Source organism: Zalophus californianus, chromosome 16, assembly GCF_009762305.2.
Source record: "Zalophus californianus isolate mZalCal1 chromosome 16, mZalCal1.pri.v2, whole genome shotgun sequence".
NCBI lineage: Eukaryota > Metazoa > Chordata > Mammalia > Carnivora > Otariidae > Zalophus > Zalophus californianus.
Window position 1 is genome coordinate 50,063,585 of NC_045610.1, and position 24,872 is coordinate 50,088,456.

The 24,872-nt window shown below is 37.6% G+C and overlaps 1 protein-coding gene across 5 annotated transcripts in view; it reads left to right on the forward strand.

Moving 5' to 3' along the window:
• The window catches only part of CEP112 (centrosomal protein 112), a 437,815-nt gene that overhangs the window by 264,301 nt on the left and 148,642 nt on the right, over positions 1-24,872 (forward strand). For 4 of the 5 annotated variants that reach the window (XM_027625473.2, XM_027625474.2, XM_027625471.1 and 1 more), the window contains exon 21: positions 15,944-16,174. In XM_027625473.2, coding sequence (XP_027481274.1) covers positions 15,944-16,174 — 231 coding nt within the window. Of the gene's footprint in view, positions 1-15,943; positions 16,175-23,969; positions 24,057-24,872 lie in introns of those variants that run through there. The other variant, XM_027625475.1, reaches the window with a different exon arrangement.

Consider the following 24,872-nt stretch of genomic DNA (forward strand, 5'->3'; position numbering starts at 1 on the left):
AGGAGTATCATGGTACTAAGCTCATCCTGTACATTTTAGGTTCAGCTTGTCAAGTTTCTTGGAAGCTTTTGTGGAAATTTTAATTGGACTTGCATTGTTGCTATAGATCAATCTGGGGATAACTGATGGAGAGGCTTTCCATCACCATGATTTATCTCTCAGTTATTTAGATCTTCTTTAATGTCTTTCAAAAAGGCTTATAATTGTTTCTTTAAAGTTTTGCACATCTTTTTGTAGACTTGTTTCTGAGAATTTTATTTTTTGTCATAGTTATACACGATGTTTATAATTTTTTTGCTAGTGTATAAAAATTACAAGCAATTTTTAAACATAGATCTTTAATTCAAACACCTTTCTAAACTCTTATTTCTAATAATTTGTACATTCATTTTTCATTTTCTCTATAGACAATCAGGATTGAAGAGAGTTTGTTTTTGTTTTATTTTTTCTTGTCATATACTTATGAATACAAAGAGTGGTAAGCATATTTTTTCTTCTTTCTGCTTTTAAAAGGCAGTAGCTTCACAATAAATAATGAATAAAATTTCCTGAGTTTTGGTAAATACCTTTCATCTCATTAAGAATGGTTTCTTCTATTCCTATATGGCCAAGAGTTTCTGTCGTGGACTTTTTTTCATATGTTTTCCTGTTTATAGTGATAACTGTAAGGCTTTTTTCTTTTAACACGTTAATAGAATAAATCATAGGTTCTTTTTTACCATTACACCAACATTGGGTCCCATTCAATTTTTAAATGATATATTATTGCCAACGTCAATTGCTAGAGATTGTTGAGAGTGAGCAACCTGAAATTTTCTTTTTTAGACATTTTTTAAAAATTTTTTATTGTTATGTTAATCATCATATATTACATCATTAGTTTTTGATGTAGTGTTCCATGATTCATTGTTTGTGCATAACACCCAGTGCTCCATGCAGAATGTGCCCTCTTTAATACCCATCACCAGGCTAACCCATCCCCCCACCCACCTCCCCTCTAGAACCCTCAGTTTGTTTTTCAGAGTCCATCGTCTCTCATGGTTCGACTCCCCCTCCAACTTACTCCCCTTCATTCTTCCCCTCCTGCTATCTTCTTCTTTTTCTTTTTTCTTAACATATGTTGCATTATTTGTTTCAGAAGTACAGATCTGTGATTCAACAGTCTTTCACAATTCACAGCGCTCACCATAGCACATACCCTCCCCAATGTCTATCACCCAGCCACCCCATCCCTCCCACCCCCCACCACTCCAGCAACCCTCAGTTTGTTTCCCGAGATTAAGAATTCCTCATATCAGTGAGGTCATATGATACATGTCTTTCTCTGATTGGCTTATTTCTCTCAGCATAACACCCTCCAGTTCCATCCACGTCGTTGCAAATAGCAAGATCTCATTCCTTTTGATGGCTGCATAATATTCCATTGTGTATATATACCACTTCTTCTTTATCCATTCATCTGTCGATGGACATCTTGGCTCTTTCCACAGTTTGGCTATTGTGGACATTGCTGCTATAAACATTGGGGTGCACGTACCCCTTCGGATCCCTACATTTGTATCTTTGGGGTAAATACCCAGTAGTGCAATTGCTAGATCATATGGTAGCTCTATTTGCAACTGTTTGAGGAACCTCCACAATGTTTTCCAGAGTGGCTGCACCGGCTTGCATTCCCACCAACAGTGTAGGAGGGTTCCCCTTTCTCCGCATCCCCGCCAACATCTGTCGTTTCCTGACTTATTAATTTTAGCCATTCTGACAGGTGTGAGGTGGTATCTCATTGAGGTTTTGATTTGGATTTCCTGATGCCGAGCGATGTGGAGCACTTTTTCATGTGTCTGTTGGCCATTTGGATGTTTTCTTTGGAAAAATGTCTGTTCATGTCTTCTGCCCATTTCTTGATTGGATTATTTGTTTTTTGGGTGTTGAGGTTGATAAGTTCTTTATAGATTTTGGATACTAGCCCTTTATCTGATATGTCATTTGCAAATATTTTCTCCCATTCTGTCGGTTGTCTTTTGGTTTTGTGGACTGTTTCTTTTGCTGTGCAAAAGCTTTTTATCTTGATGAAATCCCAATAGTTCATTTTTGCCCTAGCTTCCCTTGTCTTTGGCGATGTTTCTAGGAAGAAGATGCTGTGGCTGAGGTCGAACAGGTTGCTACCTATGTCTCCTTTAGGATTTTGATGGACTCCTGTCTCACGTTTACGTCTTTCAACCATTTGGAGTCTACTTTTGTGTGTGTGGTGTAAGGAAATGGTCCAGTTTCATTCTTCTGCATGTGGCTGTCCAATTTGCCCAACACCATTTGTTGAAGAGACTGTCTTTTTGCCATTGGACATTCTTTCCTGCTTTGTCAAAGATAAGTTGACCATAGAGTTGAGGATCCATTTCTGGGCTCTCGATTCTGTTTGATTGATCTATTTGTCTGTTTTTGTGCCAGTACCATACTGTCTTGATGATGACAGCTTTGTAATAGAGCTGGAAGTCCGGAACTGTGATTCCACCCGCTTTGCTTTTCTTTTTCAAATTTCCTCTGGCTATTCGGGGTCTCTTCTGGTTCCATACAAATTTTAGGATTATTTGTTCCATTTCTTTGAAAAAAGTGGATGGTATTTTGATGGGGATTGCATTGAATGTGTAGATTGCTCTAGGTAGCATTGACATCTTCACAATGTTGGTTCTCCCAATCCATGAGCATGGAACGTTTTTCCATTTCTTTGTGTCTTCTTCAATTTCTTTCATGAGTATTTTATAGTTTTCTGAGTACAGATCCTTTGCCTCTTTGGTTAAATTTATTCCTAGGTATCTTATGGTTTTGGGTGCAATTGTAAATGGGATCGACTCCTTGATTTGTCTCTCTTCTGTCTTGTTGTTGGTGTATAGAATGCCACTGATTTCTGTGCATTGATTTATATCCTGCTACTTGACTGAATTCCTGTATGAGTTCTAGCAGTTTTGGGGTGGAGTCTTTTGGGTTTTCCACATACAGTATCATATCATCTGCAAAGAGTGAGAGTTTGACTTCCTCTTTGCCGATTTGGATGCCTTTGATTTCTTGTTGTTGTCTGATTGCTGTGGCTAGGACTTCTAATACTATGTTGAATAGCAGTGGTGAGAGTGGACATCCCTGCCGCGTTCCTGACCTTAGGGGAAAAGCTCTCAGTTTTTCCCCATTGAGAATGATATTCGCTGTAGGTTTTTCATAGATGGCTTTTATGATATTGAGGTATGTACCCTCTATCCCTATACTCTGAAAAGTTTTGATCAAGAAAGGATGCTGTACTTTGTCAAGTGCTTTTTCTGCATCTATTGAGAGGATCATATGACTCTTGTTCTTTCTTTTGTTAATGTATTGTATCACGTTGATTGATTTGCGGATGTTGAACCAGCCTTGCAGCTCAGGGATAAATCCCACTTGGTCGTGGTGAATAATCCTTTTAATGTACTGTTGGATCTTATTGGCTAGTATTTTAGTGAGAATTTTTGTATCCATGTTCATCAAGGATATCGGTCTGTAATTCTCCTTTTTGATGGGGTCTTTGTCTGGTTTTGGGATCAAGGAAATGGTGGCCTCATAAAATGAGTTTGGAAGTTTTCCTTCCATTTCTATTTTTTGGAATAGTTTCAGGAGAATAGGTATTAATTCTTCTTGAAATGTCTGATAGAATTCCCCTGAGAAGCCATCTGGCCCTGGGCTTTTGTTTCTTGGGAGATTTTTGATGACTGCTTCAATTTCCTTAGTGGCTATAGGTCTGTTCAGGTTTTCTATTTCTTCCTGGTTCAATTTTGGTAGTTGATACATCTCTAGGAATGCACCCATTTCTTCCAGGTTATCTAATTTGCTGGCATAGAGTTGCTCATAATATGTTCTTATAATTGTTTGTATTTCTTTGGTGTTGCTTGTGATCTCTCCTCTTTCATTCATGATTTTGTTGATTTGGGTCATTTGTCTTCTCTTTTTGATCAGTCTGGCCAGGGGTTTATCAATCTTGTTAATCCTTTCAAAGAACCAGCTCCTCGTTTTGTTGATCTGTTCTACTGTTCTTTTGGTTTCTAGTTCATTGATTTCTGCTCTGATCTTTATTATTTCTCTTCTCCTGCTGGGTTTAGGCTTTATTTGCTGTTCTTGCTCCAGCTCCTTTAGGTGTAGGGTTAGGGTGTGTATTTGAGACCTTTCTTGTTTCTTGAGAAAGGCCTGTGTTGCTATATACTTTCCTCTCAGGACTGCCTTTGCTGCATCCCAAAGATTTTGAACAGTTGTGTTTTCATTTTCATTGGTTTCCATGAATTTTTTAAATTCTTCTTTAATTTCCTGGTTGACCCATTCATTCTTTAGTAGGATGCTCTTTAGCCTCCATGTATTTGAGTTCTTTCCGACTTTCCTCTTGTGATTGAGTTGTAGTTTCAAAGCATTGTGGTCTGAAAATATGCAGGGAATGATCCCAACTTTTGGTACCGGTTGAGACCTGATTTGTGACCTAGGATGTGATCAATTCTGGAGAATGTTCCATGGGCACTAGAGAAGTATGTGTATTCCGTTGCTTTGGGCTGGAATGTTCTGAATATGTCTGTGAAGTCCATTTGGTCCAGTGTTTCATTTAAAGTCTTTATTTCCTTTTTGATCTTTTGCTTAGATGATCTGTCCATTTCAGTCAGGGGGGTGTTAAAGTCCCCCACTATTATTGTATTGTTGTCAATGTGTTTCTTCGCTTTTGTTATTAATTGCCTTATATAATTGGCTGCTCCCATGTTCGGGGCATAGATATTTACAATTGTTAGATCTTCTTGTTGGATAGACCCTTTATGTAGGATATAGTGTCCTTCCTCATCTCTTATTACAGTCTTTGTTTTAAAATCTAGTTTGTTTGATATAAGGATTGCCACCCCAGCTTTCTTTTGGTGTCCATTAGCATGGTTAATGCTCTTCCACCCCCTCACTTTCAATCTGGGGGTGTCTTTGGGTCTAAAATGAGTCTCTTGCAGACAGCATATGGATGGGTCTTGTTTTTTAATCCAATCTGATAGCCTGTGTCTTTTGATTGGGGCATTGAGCCCATTTACATTCAGGGTAACTATTGAAAGGTATGAATTTAGTGCCATTGTATTGCCTGTAAGGTGACTGTAACTGTATATTGTCTGTGTTCCTTTCTGATCTGTGCTGCTTTTAGGCTCTCTCTTTGCTTAGAGGACCCCTTTCAATATTTCTTGGAGGGCTGGTTTCATGTTTGCAAATCCCTTTAGTTTTTGTTTGTCCTGGAAGCTTTTTATCTCTCCTTCTATTTTCAATGACAGCCTAGCTGGATATAGTATTCTTGGCTGCATATTTTTCTCGTTTAGTGCTCTGAAGATATCTCGCCAGTCCTTTCTGGCCTGCCAGGTCTCTGTGGATAGGTCTGTTGCCAATCTAATATTTTACCATTGTAGGTTACATATCTCTTCTCCCGAGCTGCTTTCAGGATTTTCTCTTTGTCTCTGAGACTCGTAAGTTTTACTATTAGATGTCGGGGTGTTGACCTATTTTTATTGATTTGGAGAGGGGTTCTCTGTGCCTCCTGGATTTTGATGCCTGTTTCCTTCCTCACATTAGGGAAGTTCTCTGCTATTATTTGCTCCAATATACCTTCTGCCCCTCTCTCTCTTTCTTCTTCTTTTGGAATCCCAATTATTCTAATGTTGTTTCGTCTTATTGTATCACTTATCTCTCGAATTCTGCCCTCGTGAATCTGTAGTTGTTTCTCTCTCTTTTTCTCAGCCTCTTTATTTTCCATCATTTGGTCTTCTATATCACTGATTCTCTCTTCTGCCTCATTTATCCTAGCAGTTAGTGCCCCCATTTTTGATTGCACATCATCAATAGCCTTTTGATTTCGACTTGGTTAGATTTTAGTTCTTTTATTTCTCCAGAAAGGGTTTCTCTAATAACTTCCACACTTTTTTCAAGCCCAGCTAGTATCTTTAAAGTCATGATTCTGAACTCTAGGTCCGACATTGTACTAATGTCCGTTTTGAGCAGGTCCCTGGCTGACGGTACTACCTCTTGTTCTTTTTGCTGAGGTGATTTTTTTCGTCTTGTAATTTTGTCCAGAGGAGAATAGATGAATGAGAGAACAAAATGCTAATAGGTTAACAACGTCCCCAGGAAATATACTGTATACAAATCAGAAAAGACCTGAAACCAGGGGAAAGAAAGAGAAAGAAAGAAAAAAGAAAGAGAAAAAAAAAAGAAAATCAAAAACAGAACAATACAAAAAAAGCAGAATATGATCAGATATGATCAGGCTAGTGCATAGATCTGTGCCACACACTAGATTTTGGGCGTATTTTGGTCTGTTAGAAAAAAGTGCCTCCTAAAATTTTAAAGGAAGAAAGACATATGTACAAAATGAGGGTTGATACAATGAAGGGATGGAAGATGACTGTAAAGATGAAAATTAAAAAAGATTTTATGAAAGGAATTGATAAGATGTTTGAAAAAAGAAAGAAGATTAAAAAAAAGGGAGAGCATGTGATCAGGCAGGAGACTAGAACAAAGCCATACAGTAGTTATTTAGGGTATATTTTGATCTGGTAGAAGAAACTGTATCTCAAAATTTTAAAGAGAGAACAACTTATAGATATATGCCAAAAATAAGGGTAACTACTATGAAGGGATAAAATATGACTCTAAAAATGAAAAAAAAATGTTTTTTTTTTAAAAAGGTATTGATAAGATGTTGGTTGAAAAAGGGAAAAAGAAAAATTAAAAAAAAAGTTGAAAAAATTAACTTTGATGAACTAATGAATCAGGATAAAAAAAAGCCTTGAATTCTATGTGCAGTATTCCCCTAGCGCTGGAGTTCTCCCGTTCTCCTTGATCGGTAAACTTGGTCTTGGCTTGTTGGCTGTTCGTGCTGATATTCTGGGGGAGGGGCCTGTTGCCGTGGTTTCCAAATGTCTTTGCCGGAGGCTGAATTGCCCTGCCCTTGTTGGTCCGGGCTAAGCAAGCTGCTCGGGTTTGCTCTCAGGAGCTTTTGTTCCCTGCAAGCTCTCAGTACAGCTTTGGTGGACCAGGGCGAAAATGGTGGCCTCCCAATCTCCACCCGGAGGAGCTGAGAACTCGGGGCCCCGCTCCTCAGTGCGCCCCCAGAGAAAAGCAGTCACTTCCATCTCCTCGGTCTCCGGCCTCACTCCGTGCTCACCCGGCCTGTGACCGAGCGTTTCTATCTCTGGCACCCGACCCCGTGTGGAGTCCCCAAACCCAGCAGATCCCTGCGATGCGCTCCCGTGCCGCTCCTCCCGGGGGAGGGAGGGGAGTTTCCCCGGATCTGCCGTTTGTTGGGTCCCCGCTGGAGGAGCAGTGGCCCGACTGGGCCACGGATCACAGTTTATGGCAACCCTAAGCCGAGAGCCCGCACCTCGGCTCCGTCTCTGCAGCTGGCTTCCCTGCTCCAATACCTGGGAGCTCTGCCGCACTCAGGCACCCCCGGTCTTTCTGTGACCCCAAGGGTCCTGAGACCACACTGTCCCGGGAGTATTCCACCCCCCGCTTAGTCACTGGAGGGACATCCCTCAGCGGAGCCAACTTCTAAAAGGTCTGATTTTGTGCTCTGCGGCTCTATCACTTGCGAGAAGCGGCCATTGGAGGCCCCCTCCCCCGCCGTCTACCCTCCCGAATATCGCCTCGGATTCACTTCTCCGCACATCCTACCTTCCAGTAAGTGGTTGCTTCTCTGTTCGGAGAGTTGTTGCTACTCTCCTCTTCGATCTCCTGTTGAGTTCGTAGGTGTTCAGAATGGTTTGATCCCTATTCAGCTGAATTCCTGAGACCAGACAAAATCTAGGTCTCCTACTCCTCCGCCATCTTGCTCCGCCCCCAGACATGTTTTTTAATTGATGTTATGCTAGCCTCACAAATTGAGTTGCTGAGTAATATTTTTTCCATTCCCTGAAAGAATTAATGTAAGAGTGAATTATTTGTTTCTTAACAATTCAGTGGATCTGCCCAGTAGAGCCATCTGGGCTTCTTATTTCATTTCTGGAAAGATTTTTGACTACTATTTAAATTTTTCTAGTGGTTACAGGATGATTCACATTTTCTATTTTTTTAAGCCAGTTTTGGTAAATTTTTATAGTTTATGAATTTTTCCTTTTCATTTAAATTTGATATTTATTGGCATTTATAGATTTTGAGAAATGTTAAACTTCCCTGGCATTCTCTACAACATGGGAATTACATATTTTATTTGTATACATTACCAGACTTGGTTTGCTAATAATTTATTTAGGATTTTATGTCTGTGTTTATGAATGAGTTGGTATATAGTTTTTATTTCTCTTCCTATTCTTGTCATCCTTTGGTATCAATATTATGACTTCTGAAATAGTTTGAGAGTACATTTCTCTATTCTCTGCAAGAGATTTTAAAAGACTAGAATGATCTATCTCCTGGGAAATTTTTTTAGAACTCACCTGGAAATTATCCAAGTTTGGTGTTTTCTTTGTAGGAAGATTTTTCACTATTCTTTCATTTTACTAATTAGATTGTTTTATTTTATTTCTTATTTTTGGCAGTTTATATTTTCCTAGGAATCTGTTTCACCTTGGTTCTCCAATTATTGGCATAATTTTTTTATGGTATGATCTTATCTTTTTAATCTGTGAGGGATCTGTAGTATATTTTTTAGTTTTAGTATTAGTTATTATCTCTTTTTTCTAGGAAATATTGCCACAGCTTTATTTTCAGCCCTAATATTGTTTATTTGTGCCTTCTTTCTTGTTTCCTTCATCAGTCTTACCAGAAATTGTTCTATCTTGCTAATTTCTTAAATTGTCCTTTTTTCATTAACAATTATACCTTTAAAAATGAATAGCATGTTGTGGCTACATATTTCCTTCACTTTAGTTTCATCCTTAAGGATTTGGCAAAGAATATTTTCATAATCAATCATTTCTGAGAATTTTTATTTACGTTATGAATTTATTTTTATTAAGAAATATGTTAAAATCAATCAACTTAAAAGTCACAAAAATAGATATAGTAAAATATCTCTCATGCTCCCCTGACTGTTGGCACTAACTCCCCCATTACCATCGAAAAGAGTACAAGTGTAAAAAAAATAAAAAAAGTCTCATGTCTTCTTCCAGAGATCAATTCTAAGTACTTTAATTTTTATCTTAATTTCATTTTGAACCATGGCTTGGTTATTTATTTATTTATTTATTTATTTATTTATTTATTTAAGAGAGAAAGTGTGGAGGGAGGGGCAAAGGGAGAGGGAGACAGAGAATCTTAAGCAGGCTCCATGCCCAGTGCAGAGAGAGCCCAATGCAGGACTTGATCTCACGACCCAGAGATCATGAGCTGAGTCAAAATCAAGAGTTGGACACTTAACCAACTGAGCCACCCTGGCATTCCAAATCATGAGTTATTTAAAGTGTGTTTTTAAAATTTTGAAGTATGTGGGGAATTATTTTGGTTTTGTTATTACTATTTTTGTCATGGTTCCTAATTTAATTGAATTCTTGTTGAAGAATATTTTTTTGATACCATCATTGTTTTTGTGATATGTTGACATTTAGGTCTCATGGTTTCGTGTGTGTGTGTGTGTGAGAGAGAGAGAGAGTGTGTGAGTTGAAATCTCCTACTAGAATGATGGATTTTTCCATTTTCCCCTGTAGTTCCATTAAATTTGTTGTATATATAATTTGAGCTTGTTTTATCGCATATATGTAGTGTAGATTTCTCTCTTTGATGAATGAAATTTTTAAAAATAATTATTTAATGATACTCTATTATGAGAGTGTCTTTGGTTAATATTTTACTGGCATAACTTTTTCCATTTCCTTAGTTTCAATTTCTTCATGTCTTCAGTATGTCTCATTAAAAAAAAGGATGAATTTAATTTATTTAAAAAAATCTGAACTATCACAATCTTTTAAGTAGTAATTTTGGTGCATTTACACTTGTTGTAATTATTAATAGACCTTACTTTTTCCATCTTTCTTACTTTTTTCTCTTCGTCTTTCTTGCCCTTATTTTTTTTCTTGCCCGTATTTTTAAAATAGACTTTATTTTAAAAACATTTTTAGATTTACAGAAAAATTGAGAGGATAGTATAAAGAGCTCCCACATACCTTGCACCCAGTTTCCCCTATTATTAACATCTTTGATTAGTATGATACATTGTTTACAGTTATGCACCAGTATTGATATATCATCATTAACTAAAATCCATACCTTATTCAGATTTGCTTAATTTTTACCCAATGTCATTTTTTTGATCCAGGATCCCATCTACGACATCACATTATATTTAGTTGTTATCTCTCCTGAGTCTCCTCTGCTATGACAGTTTGTCAGATTGTCCTTACTTTTGAAAACCTTGACAGTTTTGAGGAGTACCCATTCGGAATTTGTAAAATGCCCTTCATTGTAATTTGGAATTCTTCTGCAAGGAAGATTTGTTTCTTCTCCCCCATTTTATTAATTTATTACATCATCTATATGAGTATGTATTCATGGATATTTATTTTATTCTTTGCAATATATTCCAGTCCTTTTTTTCTCATATTGTTCCAGTTTTGGCCATAGGGAGGTCTTTCAGTTGGTTCCTGTATCAGCTGTCTCCTGTATTTAATATATTCTCATCAATGAACACTTCTTAGTGTTGCTAGCACAGTAAGATGTTCTGATTCATCTTATGTATTTCCTGCCCATTCTTAGAATCAGCCATTTGTTCAAGGGCCACTGGTTCCTTTTATTGGGGAATGGTACTAGAACCCAAAATCTGGGTGCTTGGTGTACTTGTTGCTAGTGGGAAGTTATTTACCAAATGTATTCTTTGCCTGTTTCTAAGTTTTTCTCTTTGTCTTTTGTGTTCTGCCATTTCATTACCTAGTATACAGATGTGGAGCTTTTCCCTCCCTCCCTCCCTCCCTCCCTCCCTTCCTTCCTTCCTTCCTTCCTTCCTTCCTTCCTTCCTTCCTTCCTCCATTTTCTATCCTTGTTGACATTTATTCTGCTCACTATTTCTATGGATTCTTGCTTTTCCCCAGTTCTGGAAAATTCACGGTCATTTTTGTATATACTCCCTATCTTCTCTTCTCTTGTCCCCTCCTTCTGGAACTCTAGACATATATTAGATATTTTTATTTCACCTTCCATAGCTTTAAACATCTCACTTATAGTTATTATCTTCTGATATTAATATGCTGCATTCTGAGTAATTTATTAGGATATCTCTTCTCTTCCATTACTTTTTGCTTCTGCTATGTTTAAACTACCTTAACTCATCTATCTTTTATTCAAAAACCTTATTTTTTGGAAATTATATTTGTTTTTTTCCTCAAATCTGGTGACTTTTGCTTAATCTCTTCTGATTTACTCATTTTGTGATTCCATCTTTTGTTTTTTAAAATATTTGATACATGTTATTTTATCTTATTTTTCTGATCATTCTCATATTTGAAGTGCTTGCCAGTGGGAATCTGTTTCTGCTAACTCATACCAGTGGTGGGTTTTTTTGTGGATTTAGTACTTTTTTTTATTATGAGCTCATTTTTGGTTTACCTTAATTTATGGAAAACTTGGAGACATTAAACTGAAAAGTGTTCCTCCAGAGGGAATTTGTTTTAGCTTCAGGCAGGAGTAAATAACACTATGGACCTGGAACCACTTTTCCTATTCCATGCTCTCTGACTTAATTCTGTGGAATCATGTTCAACTCCCATATTGCTTGCCCTTGAAGCTGCAATGCTAATAAAGACATTTGTCCTCAAAGATACCTTGCCTTTTGGGCATGCTTACTGGTCATTATCCTATTTTTGGCCCATTCAGTTTACATGTGTGTGATTTTTATTTTGTTTTTCCCTTTGGATTTTTCTCTTATTCCTATGAGCAAAGAAAGAAAACATTGTATTTTATACAGAACCTAGTTGTTTCATCTCATGAGGGCCTCTCAGAATATCTAACCTGCCACACTGTCTGAAGTAACTATCCTAAATCACCAATATTCCTGTCTCTTCCTTGCCTTCTACACACATGTAGTTGTTTAGTGCTTTTAATTCCACTTCTAAAATTGTATGCCTGTCCATTCCCGTTTGCTGGCCTTCCCATCCCTGGTGTCTCTGACCCATTATATATACTGCCTCCATGTTAGTCTTTCTTAATAGAAATTCAGTGCTATTTCTTAGCTTACTATCCCCACATACTCCTCTCCAGCATCTGATTGTCCTCCAGTGCCTTGATTTCCAACCCTTGTAGTTTAATATCTTCAATGTCTGCAGCAAATCTCTCTTTTCTGAATTTCCCCTATTCCTCTTTGATGCTCTGTTTTTCTTCTTCCATGCAACTCATTCTTTCTATCTGAAATGTCCTATATTCATCCATGTCCCCAAATGGTACTAATTTATCTATTAAGGTCCATCTCAGTTGCATTCAGTTTTATTCAGTTTTCCAGAATTCTTCCTAGCTCAAAGTAACTGCTCCCTCTTTTGAACTTTTATGGCACTTTGTCTTCTCTTGGGGCTTTATGGCTTGTGTGTGTGTGTGTGTGTGTGTGTGTGTACAAGTGTGTGTAGCTTAATTATTACAGTCTAAACTCTTTAGGGAAATTTTTTGTTCTAGAAGTCACTTATGGTGGTTTCCGCATCATAGATCCTAACAAATAGTAAATTATACATAATTATAAATTAAAGAGTAGAACATTGGAAATATTTCAGATATTGGTGATGATTGCTCATAAACTTTCTGTGAAAGTACAAAGGTAACCTAATACACCAATAACTTATTAATGTGTCTTTATTCCAAGAGTACCTACAGAATAACTTTTCAATTTTCAAAAAAGTCCAAATGATTCTTTCTTAACCATGAACATCCTCTCAACTTAGATACATCTTGCTTTCATAATGTTTATTTTGAATTTTGTTTGGGACTACTTCGATGATAATCCTGGCAATCCATAACCATTTATAAAGTGTTTCAACCTCTCACTTCTTTTGTCAGAATTGTCAGATTCAGAGTGGTTTCAAGAGGCATTAACTTTCTAAGGAAATTGGTGTGTATGTTTGGTGTTCTTGTGTTTTTTTGTAATTCATTTTTTTATTGTGGTAAAATACACATAAACATAAAATTTACCATCTTAACCATTTTTAACTGTACAGCTTAGTAGTATTAAATACATTCACATTGTTGGGCACCCATCAGCACATCCATCCCCAGAACTCTATCTTGTAAAACTGAAACCCTCTGTGCCCATTAAACAGTAATCCCCCATCCTCCCTCCAGCCCCGGGCAACTGCCATTCTACTTTCTGTCTTTATGATTTTGACTACCCTAAGTATCCCATGTAAGTAGAATCAACAGCATTTGTTTTTTGGTGAGAGGCTTATTTCACTTAGCATAATGTCCTCAAGGTTCATCTATGTTGTAGCATAAGGCAGATTTTTCTTCCTTTTTTAGGCTGAATAATACTGCATTGTATGTAAAGACTCCATTTTGCTTATCCATTTATCTGTCAATGGACGTCTGGGTTGCTTCCATGTTTTCTGGTCTGTATGTTTTTAACTGTATGAAATCAACTTGATTAAAAGTTGTCCTTATAGTGTGTCTCCTATAGATACAACCTTTTTTAATTTGTGAAATTTCTTTGTAATTCTGCTCTTTTATATCAGTCAAATAGATGAAGCTTTCTAGGTCACTATTTATAATAGTAAAGAAAAATGAACACATCTATTCCAGATTGATCTTGGCAGTTCCATCACTGTAGTTATCAGCACATGCTAAGGACTAAAATATTAAATACCCCAGGGAAGTCTTTGGCATTACATTCTTTCATTTAATGTTTGTTTCTTCCATAATTAGTTGATACATTTTTCAGTATAGTTTTTCTATTTGAAAACCATCACTGGACTAGAGCCAGTGTATAACAATGTGCCAGCAATTTAAAATGCCTTCCTTAAGTTATCATCACATTCCTAGTCAACTAATAAAAATATACAAAATTATGGTGTGGTAGTGGCAAGGGTGTGGAGAAATGGTTTCACATACCCACTGTTTTTCACACTGGAAATGGATTCATTCTGTAGAGCAATTTAGAAAAAAAAGAAAGTTATTCTTATCTTTTAACCAAATAATTTTGATAATATAACCTAAAAGCAAAATATCAGTGTAATTTATTCATAGATGTCTCGTATGTAATAATGACTAATTGGAAATAAGACAAATATCCAAGAATAACATGATTAAGTAAATTATAATATATTGCAATGATGACGTATCAGAGAACGACTAAAAGTGAGAAATACACTAACAAATGGGAATGAAGATGTAAAATTAGGTATAGGAAAAAGTAGAACAGTATCTAAACAGTGATTATACCATTAAAAATATTTGTATGTACATTGTCAAAGATTGAAATTCAATTTGGGGTGGTGTCAGTGGTTTTGGAAAGTTAACTTTTTTTGTTAATTTTTTATTTTTTTATAAAGACATTATGACCTTGCAACTTTGGAATATAACTTTGTTCTAATCATAGTGAAAATTAGAGGTTAGAGGTACACAATAAGAATAGATTAATAAAATACAATAAATGTCATTCTTTATAAAAAAATTCTTACTTCTTTGATACAGTATAATATGTGATAAAAATAAAGCTTTCAAATCAGACTGAATTTGGATAAAATCTTTGCATGTCTCTTTTTCTTGGACTACATGTCCTAGTCTGTTCTGGCTTCTATAACAAAATACCACAGGCTGGGTGGCTTATAAATTCATTTGTCACAGTTCTGGAGGCTGGGAAGTCAAAGATCAAGGCATCAGCACGGTTGTGTTCTGGTGAGGACCCTCTTCCTGGTTCAGAACTAGCACCTTCTCACTGTGTCCTCACATAGTGGAAGGGACAAGGGATCTCTGAGTTTCTTTTGAAAAGGCACTAATTTCATTTTATAAAGGCACTAATTATATCCTGAAGGCCCAAGATGACCAGTGTCCTTAAAAGAAGAGGAAAATTTGGACCCAGAGACACAGACACACAAAGAAGCCATTTGAAGATGGAGCAGAGATTGGCGTGATGTGTCTATAAATCAAGGAACACCAAGGATTGCCAGCAGACATCAGAAGCTAGAAGGGAGGCATGGACCAGATTCTCGCTCTGAGCCTCCAGAAGGAATCAACCCTGCCAGCACCTTGATCTCAGACTACTAATCTCTAGAACCATGAGAGAGTAGATGTCTGTTGCATTAAGCCACCCAGTTTATGGTACTTGTTATGGCAGCCTCAGGAAACTAATATGCCCCGTATGTTTGGGAATTAAGAAACCTGCTTCTAAATGGTTTATAAGTCAAAGCAGAAAATAATAAAGGAAGTTAAAAAAATGTTTTGAGCTAAATGATCATGAAAATAGCATATATCTACACTTGAGAGATTAAACATATGTAAGAGTTGGAGGAGTATTTGTAGTCTTAAGTTTATATATCAGAAAAGAAGAAAGTATAAAAATAAGTGAGCTAAATACTGAAAAGAAGAAATCAGGAGGAGGAATATAAAATAAGCCCAAGAATGTAGAATGCAAGACATAATGAAATAATAGCCGATATCAATGAAATAAAAGCAAAAATACCATAGCAAGTACTAGATGAATCTTAGGAACATAACATTGAATATTTGAAAAAGCAAGTTGCAGAAGAATACATGTAATATTCCACTTACCTAGATATTTGAAACAAGGAAAACTAAACATGTTATATATAGTAAAAAGGTTATAGGTAGAATTTACATCTAAGCTAGGAGGGAATGGCATGGGATGGGAGAATAAGTGGATGAGGGGAAGGAAGGAAGGGAGAGTGGGTAGGAAGGAAGGAAGAAAGGAAGGAGTGAACTTACATGTTTGTTAACCGTTTGCAATTCTTCTTTTATGATATTCCTATTCATATCCTTTGCCCATTTTTCCATTTTTAAAAACAAGGTTATTGCTGACATGGAGGCCCAAGTTCACAAGCTGAGAGAAGAGCTGATTCACGTGAACTCGCAGCGGAAACAGCAGCTGATAGAGCTTGGTCTTCTTCGCGAAGAGGAGAAGCAAAGGGCTGCAAGGGACCATGAGACCGCTGTCTACAAACTGAAGGCTGAGTCAGAAAAGATGAAGATGGAGCTGAAAAAGACTCACGCCGCTGAGACAGAGGTGACATTGGAAAAGGTGAGATATCTAGCTGGATTTGCTCAGACCACTGAAACCCATGTTTAGGCCCCACTGCTGCCACCCTTGCATTTAATCTCTAAAAGGTGGCAAGCATAGAACTACTCCTAAAATTTACCAACTGTTCAAATGAGCAATTTAAGTGTCTTGCTATATGTTTAAGCACCACAAAAATAATCCAGGGAGTTAGGTTTCCTATTTTGCCTTGACGTCCATGGAAAGGATAGTATGGAATATCCCATTCCATAGTGATTAGATGCACATTGTGATAAACAATGTAGAATATTGTCCAGTATTGTACTGAGTAGGGATACTTGAGCTGTAGCCCCAAGTTTTCCTCAGTTAAGACTAGGTTTCAGATCTTTCTTCGGTTTTCTAATAGTCATTTCTAGATTTCAAAGTCTTTTGTAACAGTCTTGTGTAACGTAAATGATGACATAGTTTCCCAGATTACTATTTCAGATTAAGGAAAGTTTCTTTAAAATTATATATTTTTGAAATATATGTCAATATAATGTTTACACATTTTGGGTTGACTGATTTTCCAAGTATAATCTCAAATATTTGTTCTTTCAATGTTCTGGAAAGGTGGAAACATTTTAATTGGGAGTAAATGTGAATTGCTATTAATGATAGCAACTATAAATTGCCTCTTGAGTTCCATATGACCAGTCTAATCTTGAGATCAAGAAACTTGAAAAGGGTAATCTAAGAGTCTTCCAATTCTGCTTACTTTTTTTTTACCTTTTCTTCTTCATCTTTAAATGTTACACCTTCATAGAGAATACAACACCATTCTAGGCACTGCTCCATTGGTTTTACATGGATTGTGATCCTAAGATGCTTCTTTTATAGTATCCTAATTTATTTCAGACTCAGATTTCAACAGACTTTGCCCTTGGCAGCATAGTTCTGAACCCAGAAATAAATAGGAACAAGACTCCAAAGAGGCAGAAATGAGCCTGGCTTCTTGGAGGAACAGCAAGGAGGCTGATGTGGCAAAAAATGGTGACCAAGAAGGAGGAAGAGGAGAAGGAGGTGATGAGGTTAGGGAAGAAACCTCAGGGGATGGACCTATGTCCTGTGGGTCTGTGTGGGTGCTTGAAAGGGTTTTGCTCTGGCTCTCTGGGAGTAAGGCTTCACAGGTTTTGAGCAGAGGAGTGGAATGTATTGATTCACCCTTGAGTAGGATTTCTCTGTGAGTGCTGAGAACATACTGAATTGAGGGGAAAGACAGAAGTAGGGAGACTAGTTAAAAGGCCATTGTGGGAATTTGGATGAGATGACTGAGGCTTGGGTCTGGGCAGCAGCAGCAAAGGGTAAAAACTGATGAGATTCGGGTTAGGAAGGTGGAGCTGTCAGCGTCCACTGTTGATTTGGATGTGGGATGGAAGAGAGAGAGAGGGGCATGCTGTTTAGCAGTCAAGGGTGATTCCAAGGTGACTTGCTGGAGCTGGTGGACCAATGGAGTCAGCCTTCTGGCAGCCTAAGGAAGACTGCCAGAACAGTAGGCGGGGCCAGTGGGGGTGTGTCCCAGTTGAGATGTCTTTTATACATCTAAGTGAGGATGTTGGTGGCAATTCCATCAAAGCAATACAAAATAAGAATGTTTTGATGCTAAAATATACAAAATTTCAGGAATTAGAAAAGTTCCTTATCCCGACAGTTTTACCCCTCTGACAATAGCAGATCAATGAGACTGATGGAGAGTGAAAGGGGTGTTATTGTATCCTATCTGGAGACTCTCTCTCTCTCTTTTTTTTTTTAAGATTTATTTATTTATTTGAGGGAGAAAGAGCACAAGGAAGGGGAGGGGCGGAGAGAGAGGGAGACAGGCATACTCCCCACTGAGCGAGGAGCCTGATTCAGGGGCTCCATGCCATGACCCCAAGATCATGACCTGAGGCAAAATCAAGTGTTGGACACTTAACCGACTGAGCCACCCAGGCGCCCCTCTCTCTGGCGACTCTTACACACACCTTGCCTTGGCTCTATTTGTCTCTGCCAACAGTTCAAGGTAGTTCTGAATAAATGTACTTAAATGGCACACATACCAGTGCACACTGATTTAAGAAAATTAGACATACCAAAGCCAGACTTATAAAACATATCAGTTTGGCCGTAATTTTCTTGTGCTATATATTCACATTCCAAATGTTTCTTTTTAGTAGAAGATGAATCTTTTCAAATATAGGTTTATATGTGTTACAACTAATTAGCAGTTTACAGATAATAAAAAAAATTAGAAACCATTAGTAATTCATTTTCCAAACATTTCTAGAAGACTTTTTTTTTTTAAAGATTTTATTTATTTATTTGACAGAGAGATAGAGGGAGAGAGAGCACAAGTAGGCAGAGCGGCAGGCAGAGGGAGGGGGAGAAGCAGGCTCTCTTCTGAGAAGGGAGCCCAACATGGGGCTCGATCTCAGGACCTCGGGATCATGACCTGAGCCGAAGGCAGCCGCTTAACTGACTGAGCCACCCAAGAGCCCCTCTGGAAGATCTTCTGTAACCTGAAAGGCATTATCCCAGACACTGTGAGGATACACAGGAAAAAGAAAAAAAAAGGCACAGTCCTCAAGGAGATCATAAAATAATATGACATCAAGACATACACACATACAAAAGTAACTGTAATGCAAGGTGGAGTGTGAATTGGGGGAAATTATTCCTGTTAAGGAAATCAGGGAAAATTAATTGGATGAGATGTTGCTTTTACTAGATATAAGTAATTTGTAGCATTTTGACTAGTAGATAAGCAAGATGGCATTCTAAGCCAAAGGAATAACAACAGCAAGAGCAAACAAAACCATTTACATGCATGGCATGGAGGTTAATCAAGAGGAGTGGTTAATGATCAGGCTAAAAGGTAGCTCGGGATCACTGAGAGTCTCCAAAGCTGTCGTAGTATTTTAGTTTCGTTGGGTAAACATTGAGGAGCTGCTGAAAGTTTTTAAGCACTGAATGTCAAGATTCAAGCGATTCTCAGGAAAATCTTTCTGTCAGTGTTCCGATGCCCTCAAAGTAGGAGTAGTTGGTGGGGACCAGATTAACACAGGCAAGCGGTCCCTGAGGGCATGTTCAAGGTGCAGGAAGAGCAGTACAGGTGAGAGCAGAGCAGTGACAAAGGGCTAGAGGGGACACATTTGAGCATCATCTGAGAGATGGCATTGATTAGGCTTGTGAAGTATACCCAACTCTTAATAAATCGGGAAGATAGGAGATGCCTGGTTTGGGGAGGAAGAAGATAGGTACCATTATGAACTTGTTGACTTTGAAGTGCTTCCGCACCACCCAGCTGGGCTGTTCACTTGCTGTGGAAGGAACATTGGTAGGTAATCATAAGAGAAGGCAGGACTGGAGCAAACAGCTGTGGGGGTCACCCACAGAGAGGGCCTGTTCAAGAGAGGAATGCAGGAAGAAAACAGGGAGGAAGAACTGCACTGAAGAGTTCAGGGAGGAAACAGTCAAAGAAGGGTCATCAAGGTAAGAGAGATCTGAGAAGAATGCATTTTCATGGAAACAAAGGAAGAGAATATTTGGAAAGGCAGATTTTCAAGAATGTGACAGAAAATCAGGAAGAAAGTTCCCGGGATTTGAAAGCAAGAAGTCACTGATGATCTTGGACAGATCTCCTTGAAAGGGAGCGTGTGGACAGAAACATGGTCGCAATGGATAAGTGAGGCCATGGAGATTCGTGAATACTCTGTTGTTTCAGAAAATCTGATATTAAAAGGAAGGTGTCGTTCCAAAGGAGTATACTTTTAGGCTGAAAATGTCTTGTAATACACAAGAAGGGACCAATGGAGAGGAAGAGCTTAGTGATGCAGAGAACTACAGACACCTGAGGGCTTGCTGTCCGAGACAGGAGGGTGTGGATGAAAAGACCAGCACAAGCCCACCCTCGCCCCTTGGCCACAAGGCTTCAGCCACAGGAGACCTTGGTCTGTTCCTGGAGTAGGCCTTATGCTCTCCTTCCTCCAGGCCTTTACACCCACCACCTCTCTATCTGGGACGTTCTTCCCCAGATTTTCTGTCGCCATCCTCCTCCTTATTACTCCCCACTGCTCAGTGTCCTTCCTTGACCTCTCTCTGTAAAGTCATGCCCACCTACGCTGGTCCCATTGTCTTCATAGCTCATCTTACCATCTGGAATCATCTGTTCATTTTTCTGATTGTTTATTTTCTATTTATCCCCCCCCCCCCGCCACTAGAATATCAGCTCCATTAGCAGGACCTTGCCTGCCTTGTTCACTTCCGTACTGCTAGTGTTGAGAAAACTCAGCACGTGGTAGGTACCCTCCTAGTATATATTGAGTGAGTGAATGACAGGAGCCATGACTCCCAAGGAGGGAGGAAGGAAGGAGGTAAAGATACAAGGGGGTTCTGTGATGAGACTTAAAGAGAGCTTCTATCTGATATCATCTATGTTTTTGGCAAAGAATAGCAGGAGTCTTCTGAGTGAGGAGTTCCAGGACCAGCGACATAGCCAGGCTTCGTGCTGGGCAGATGGCTGGAATGTGGCTGGAAGGAAGCAGGTGTAAGGGCATTTGCCCAGGTAGAGTTGGAGTTCTGCATGTCAAGGAGGAAGGATGGCAGCATGAGTCTGGAAGAATGGAATGCTCCTGAATTGAACTGAGGACACGAGTAACACAAGATAGAAATGGGGTTTTAGCATGGTAGAACGTTAGCTGCCATGGTTAACGGTGCTGGCGGGGTTCATCAGAACGTAGGGACTTGTTGGCAGGAGAGTCTGGGGAAAGGGACGAGAGCATTACCTAGGCTAGTGTTTACTGCCATGAGTTTGGTTTTTGTTGAGTTGGTGGAATTAACCAATCCCAAGGTCTGTATGATAAAATACAAGTGTTGGGCTCTTGATATGAAGAGCAGTTTATGTTTCCCATTGATACGTGTTTTTACTTAATTAGTAAAAGGAGTTGAGCATTTCTAAGTGCAGGGAGACCAGGAGTTCCCTGAAAGCAGTCCTTGTGAAATGCTGGTTTCTAAAGCCTAGGATCACACGTGGCACATCCGACAAAGCAGACATTCATAAATGTTGAGAAAATGAAAGAATGATGATGAACTGAGCAATTCAGTCTAGCCATCCATGTGCATGGTAACATGAATGTAAGGCATTGGTTTTGATTCATCCACATTTGACTTCAACCCATTATAAATTCTTTAGATGGGGCAAGATACATCTTTATATTCACATCTTCATTTTTTTTTTTAGTGTTGTAATCTTCTCCATGTTACTTAACAAGTTAAATGTATAGCATAAAACGTTTTTTCAGACATAGTTTTATATTTTTGTACACAAATCAGTAGAGTTCTTAATATGAAAATCTGATTTAACCCTAGTAAACTGGTAGATATCCCATTGCTGCCTGGTGTGTCATTGTGTATGCTGCTTGAATTCTACTGTATTTTATAAAAGGTTTAATGTTTTATCATGTTTAAATCAGAAAGCTGAAATATTTGGCAGCAGCTCAAAATCCTGTCAGAATTGAGGGGTTTAGAAATTAATTTTCTCTTGTTACGTATAAAATCGAGGTTCAAAGGGAAGAGGAAAATAACACCATAATAATAAACAACCTGAACATAACATTCCCTGTGGGTCTAGCTTGTGTCAGTGGCACTTCCACCGTTGAGGTTGTGGAGGAATCCCTGAGTCCAGACCCTACCTGTGTCTCTGTCAGCAGCAGCTCCGGCCTCGCTGACATCCTCAGTGGCTTTAAGGGAAACGTGAAATCCTCCACCAGGTCAAAAGGCTTGAGCTAGAGAACCCAAGAGTCCGTGATTGACATTTGCAAAGTGAAAGCTTTTTTTCCACTTTTTAAAATCTTTTCAAACCAAATTGAAACAAAGTCCACAAAAAACATGAGCCGTTGAAAAATTACAGACCATTATTAAGTGATGGCAGTGGATCATTTTCAGAAGTTTGATTAGAACTTTGGTATTGACAGTTTATGATTGTTTCAGAAATCTATTGGGTTATTTTTAAAATAACCCTTCTTGAAATAAGAAGCTATTTGAGAAAATATGGGAAAAAGAAATGTAAAATTTCCTGTTACTACTGCCAGCTAGCAATAACCTAGTGATAATTTAATGTGCGTGTAAAATAGCACATTATATGAGTTTAGCGGACTGAGATCACACTAAATATACAGTGTAGTCTTTTGCTTTTTTAAAAGTCATGCTTTTTTAAAAGTTTAAAAGATTATTCCAATGTCATTGGAGATTCTTTAAAAATTTGAAAATACAGTTTTCATTATTTCATGATATTCCATTTTATGGATGCAGCATAGTATATTGTAGTATTGTCTCATTTTTAAACATTTAGCTTTAAAAGAAATTGCCTACATTGATGCAGAGATGAACATCTTCATATGTAAATTTTTGTCAACATTTCCATTGTTTTTGTCTCAGGTTAAGATCCCAGTAGAATTACAGGGTCAGATTGCTTTTCCAAAAGTTGTACTAATTTATGTTTTCCACAACAGAATATCTGTTTTATCTAGCCAGTCTTTACCATTAATACTTATCTTTAATTTTTGGTATTTTTTTGGTAAAAAAAATTTTATTGTTTTTAATTTGCATTTTAAAGAGTGAGCTTGAACATTTATAATAGATTTGTTGTGCATATTTCATTTTCTGAGAATTGCCTGTTCACGCCCTTTGACAGTTTGTCTTGTTAGTTAATGTTTTTCTCATCACCTTACAAGATGAAAAAATTCTTAGCTTTGTGGCAAATATTTTTGGTGCTTGCCTTTTAATTTTATCACTTAACTTCATGATACACAAAAGATCTTATTTGTATTAAATGTAATCCGTCCATCATTTCCTTTGTGAATTCTCTAAGTAGTTGTTTTAAGTTTCACGGTTTGAAAATATATTAAAAATTAAATATTTAAAAATATAGGAACACATCAAACATTTTCCACAACGTACCCTACTAAGTAAAAAGCGCTTATGAAATTGACATAGCATTTACCAGCTTGGGTTCCTGGTCTGTAATTTTAATAGTGTCTGAAGGATTATACTGGAATTCTGCCAGCCTGAAGTCATTAAAAGGCTTTGAGCAACAATTCAGCATCTTTTTCAAATTTAAGAAAAGCTCCATATGGCATAATTATTCAAAGCTAAGGTCATAGAAACTACTTAAACCTTTGAAATTTATAATTAAAGGATTAATATTAACTTATGAAGACATTGTCATTTTGGCTTAAAATGGATTTCTAATCTCAATTCTCTTCCCTTTGCTTTGATCTTTTCCCTGACTTCTTCCTTTGCTAAAAATATGAAGTTTTATATCCTTAAATTTTTAAATTAAATATTATCCTCAAACAGTTCAGACTTTTAGAAATTGATTGACAAACAACATCCAGTCTAATTTTTACAGTATTTCACAAATGTTGATGAACTTCAAGTTGGCATTTTCCTCTGGCTGCAGCTTGATATAGTGGGCCATAATGATACTTTTAAACATAACAGTAAATTAATTTACAAAAGAAAAACACGCACAAATGCAACTTAGAAAACCAGGAGTGTGTACATACTTTGAATGTGATGAATTGGTCTTTGTTTATATTAAGGTTTAGAATTTTAAAGTGTCTTCATAGTACCTGCATTGTAAACCTTCTTTGAGTGGTGAAAGGAGCTGTGTCTTGTTTCATCCCAGAGCTAAGACTTTTTTGTCATTTTGACAATATCTACAAAGCAGTCCAAACCAAATATTTTAGTTAAATCAGTTTATGTATCTCCTATATAACAAGAGGAATTGTGTGTTCCTTAGAGACACGGTTTTGCATCGATCCCCAGCTTGCTCCTACTTTTTCTGGTTCTGATGTGAGGCACCTGTTTCCACAAAATAAATACTGGAATAATGTCTGGAGTGTCTGTTTATTAAACAAAAAGAACCGATATTGGATCTTTACATTGTCAAGCTTTTACCATCCCAACCTGAGTGCAGGACTGCCAGGCTCAATGCAGTGTAGTCACGGTTACAGATGGCAGTGGGCTACTCCCTACTGAATGCGGCTCCTGCTGTTTCCCAGGGAATCTTTTGCCAATTCTCCCTCTGCCTCTTTGCTGCATGTTCAAGAGCACTTCTATTTTCTGGCAATCTGAGAGAGCAAATCAATAGCTTAACTTCAAAGTCTAGTTTTCGTAGGCTGGAGAGCTATGTTTTACTTGGAGAAAATTAAAAGGCAGTATATTCTATGTTAAGGCTATTTCAAAATAAAATCTAGAATTATAAATGAACTATTGTTTATTTTTAAAGTAAATATTTACAATTTATAAGATTAACCCTCCCTTGTCTTTCTCTGGCCTAACTTTCTAATATTCTAATCACACTGTTGTAAATGAAGTTCTGCCATTCACCAGAACTTGTTGGTTTTATCCTTTGGGATTTTCTTAAGGAAGAAAATTTCTATCTAGAATAAAGGGAAAATCTCTTAGGTCAGGGTAGCAAAAGATAATATTTTGACTTGAGAAGTTGTTGAAAATAGAACAGTTTATTTGGCATCTTCAGAGATTGATATCCCAACTGAGAGAATTGGAAGTAAAATACGCAGGTATTTGTGCCCAAAGGCATTTATGTGTGTGTTCATTTTGGTTTTTGTGAGGTTTTTTTTGGTATGTGTTTTGTGTGTGTGTGTGTGTGTGTGTGTGTTTGTGTTTGTGTATGTTTTGT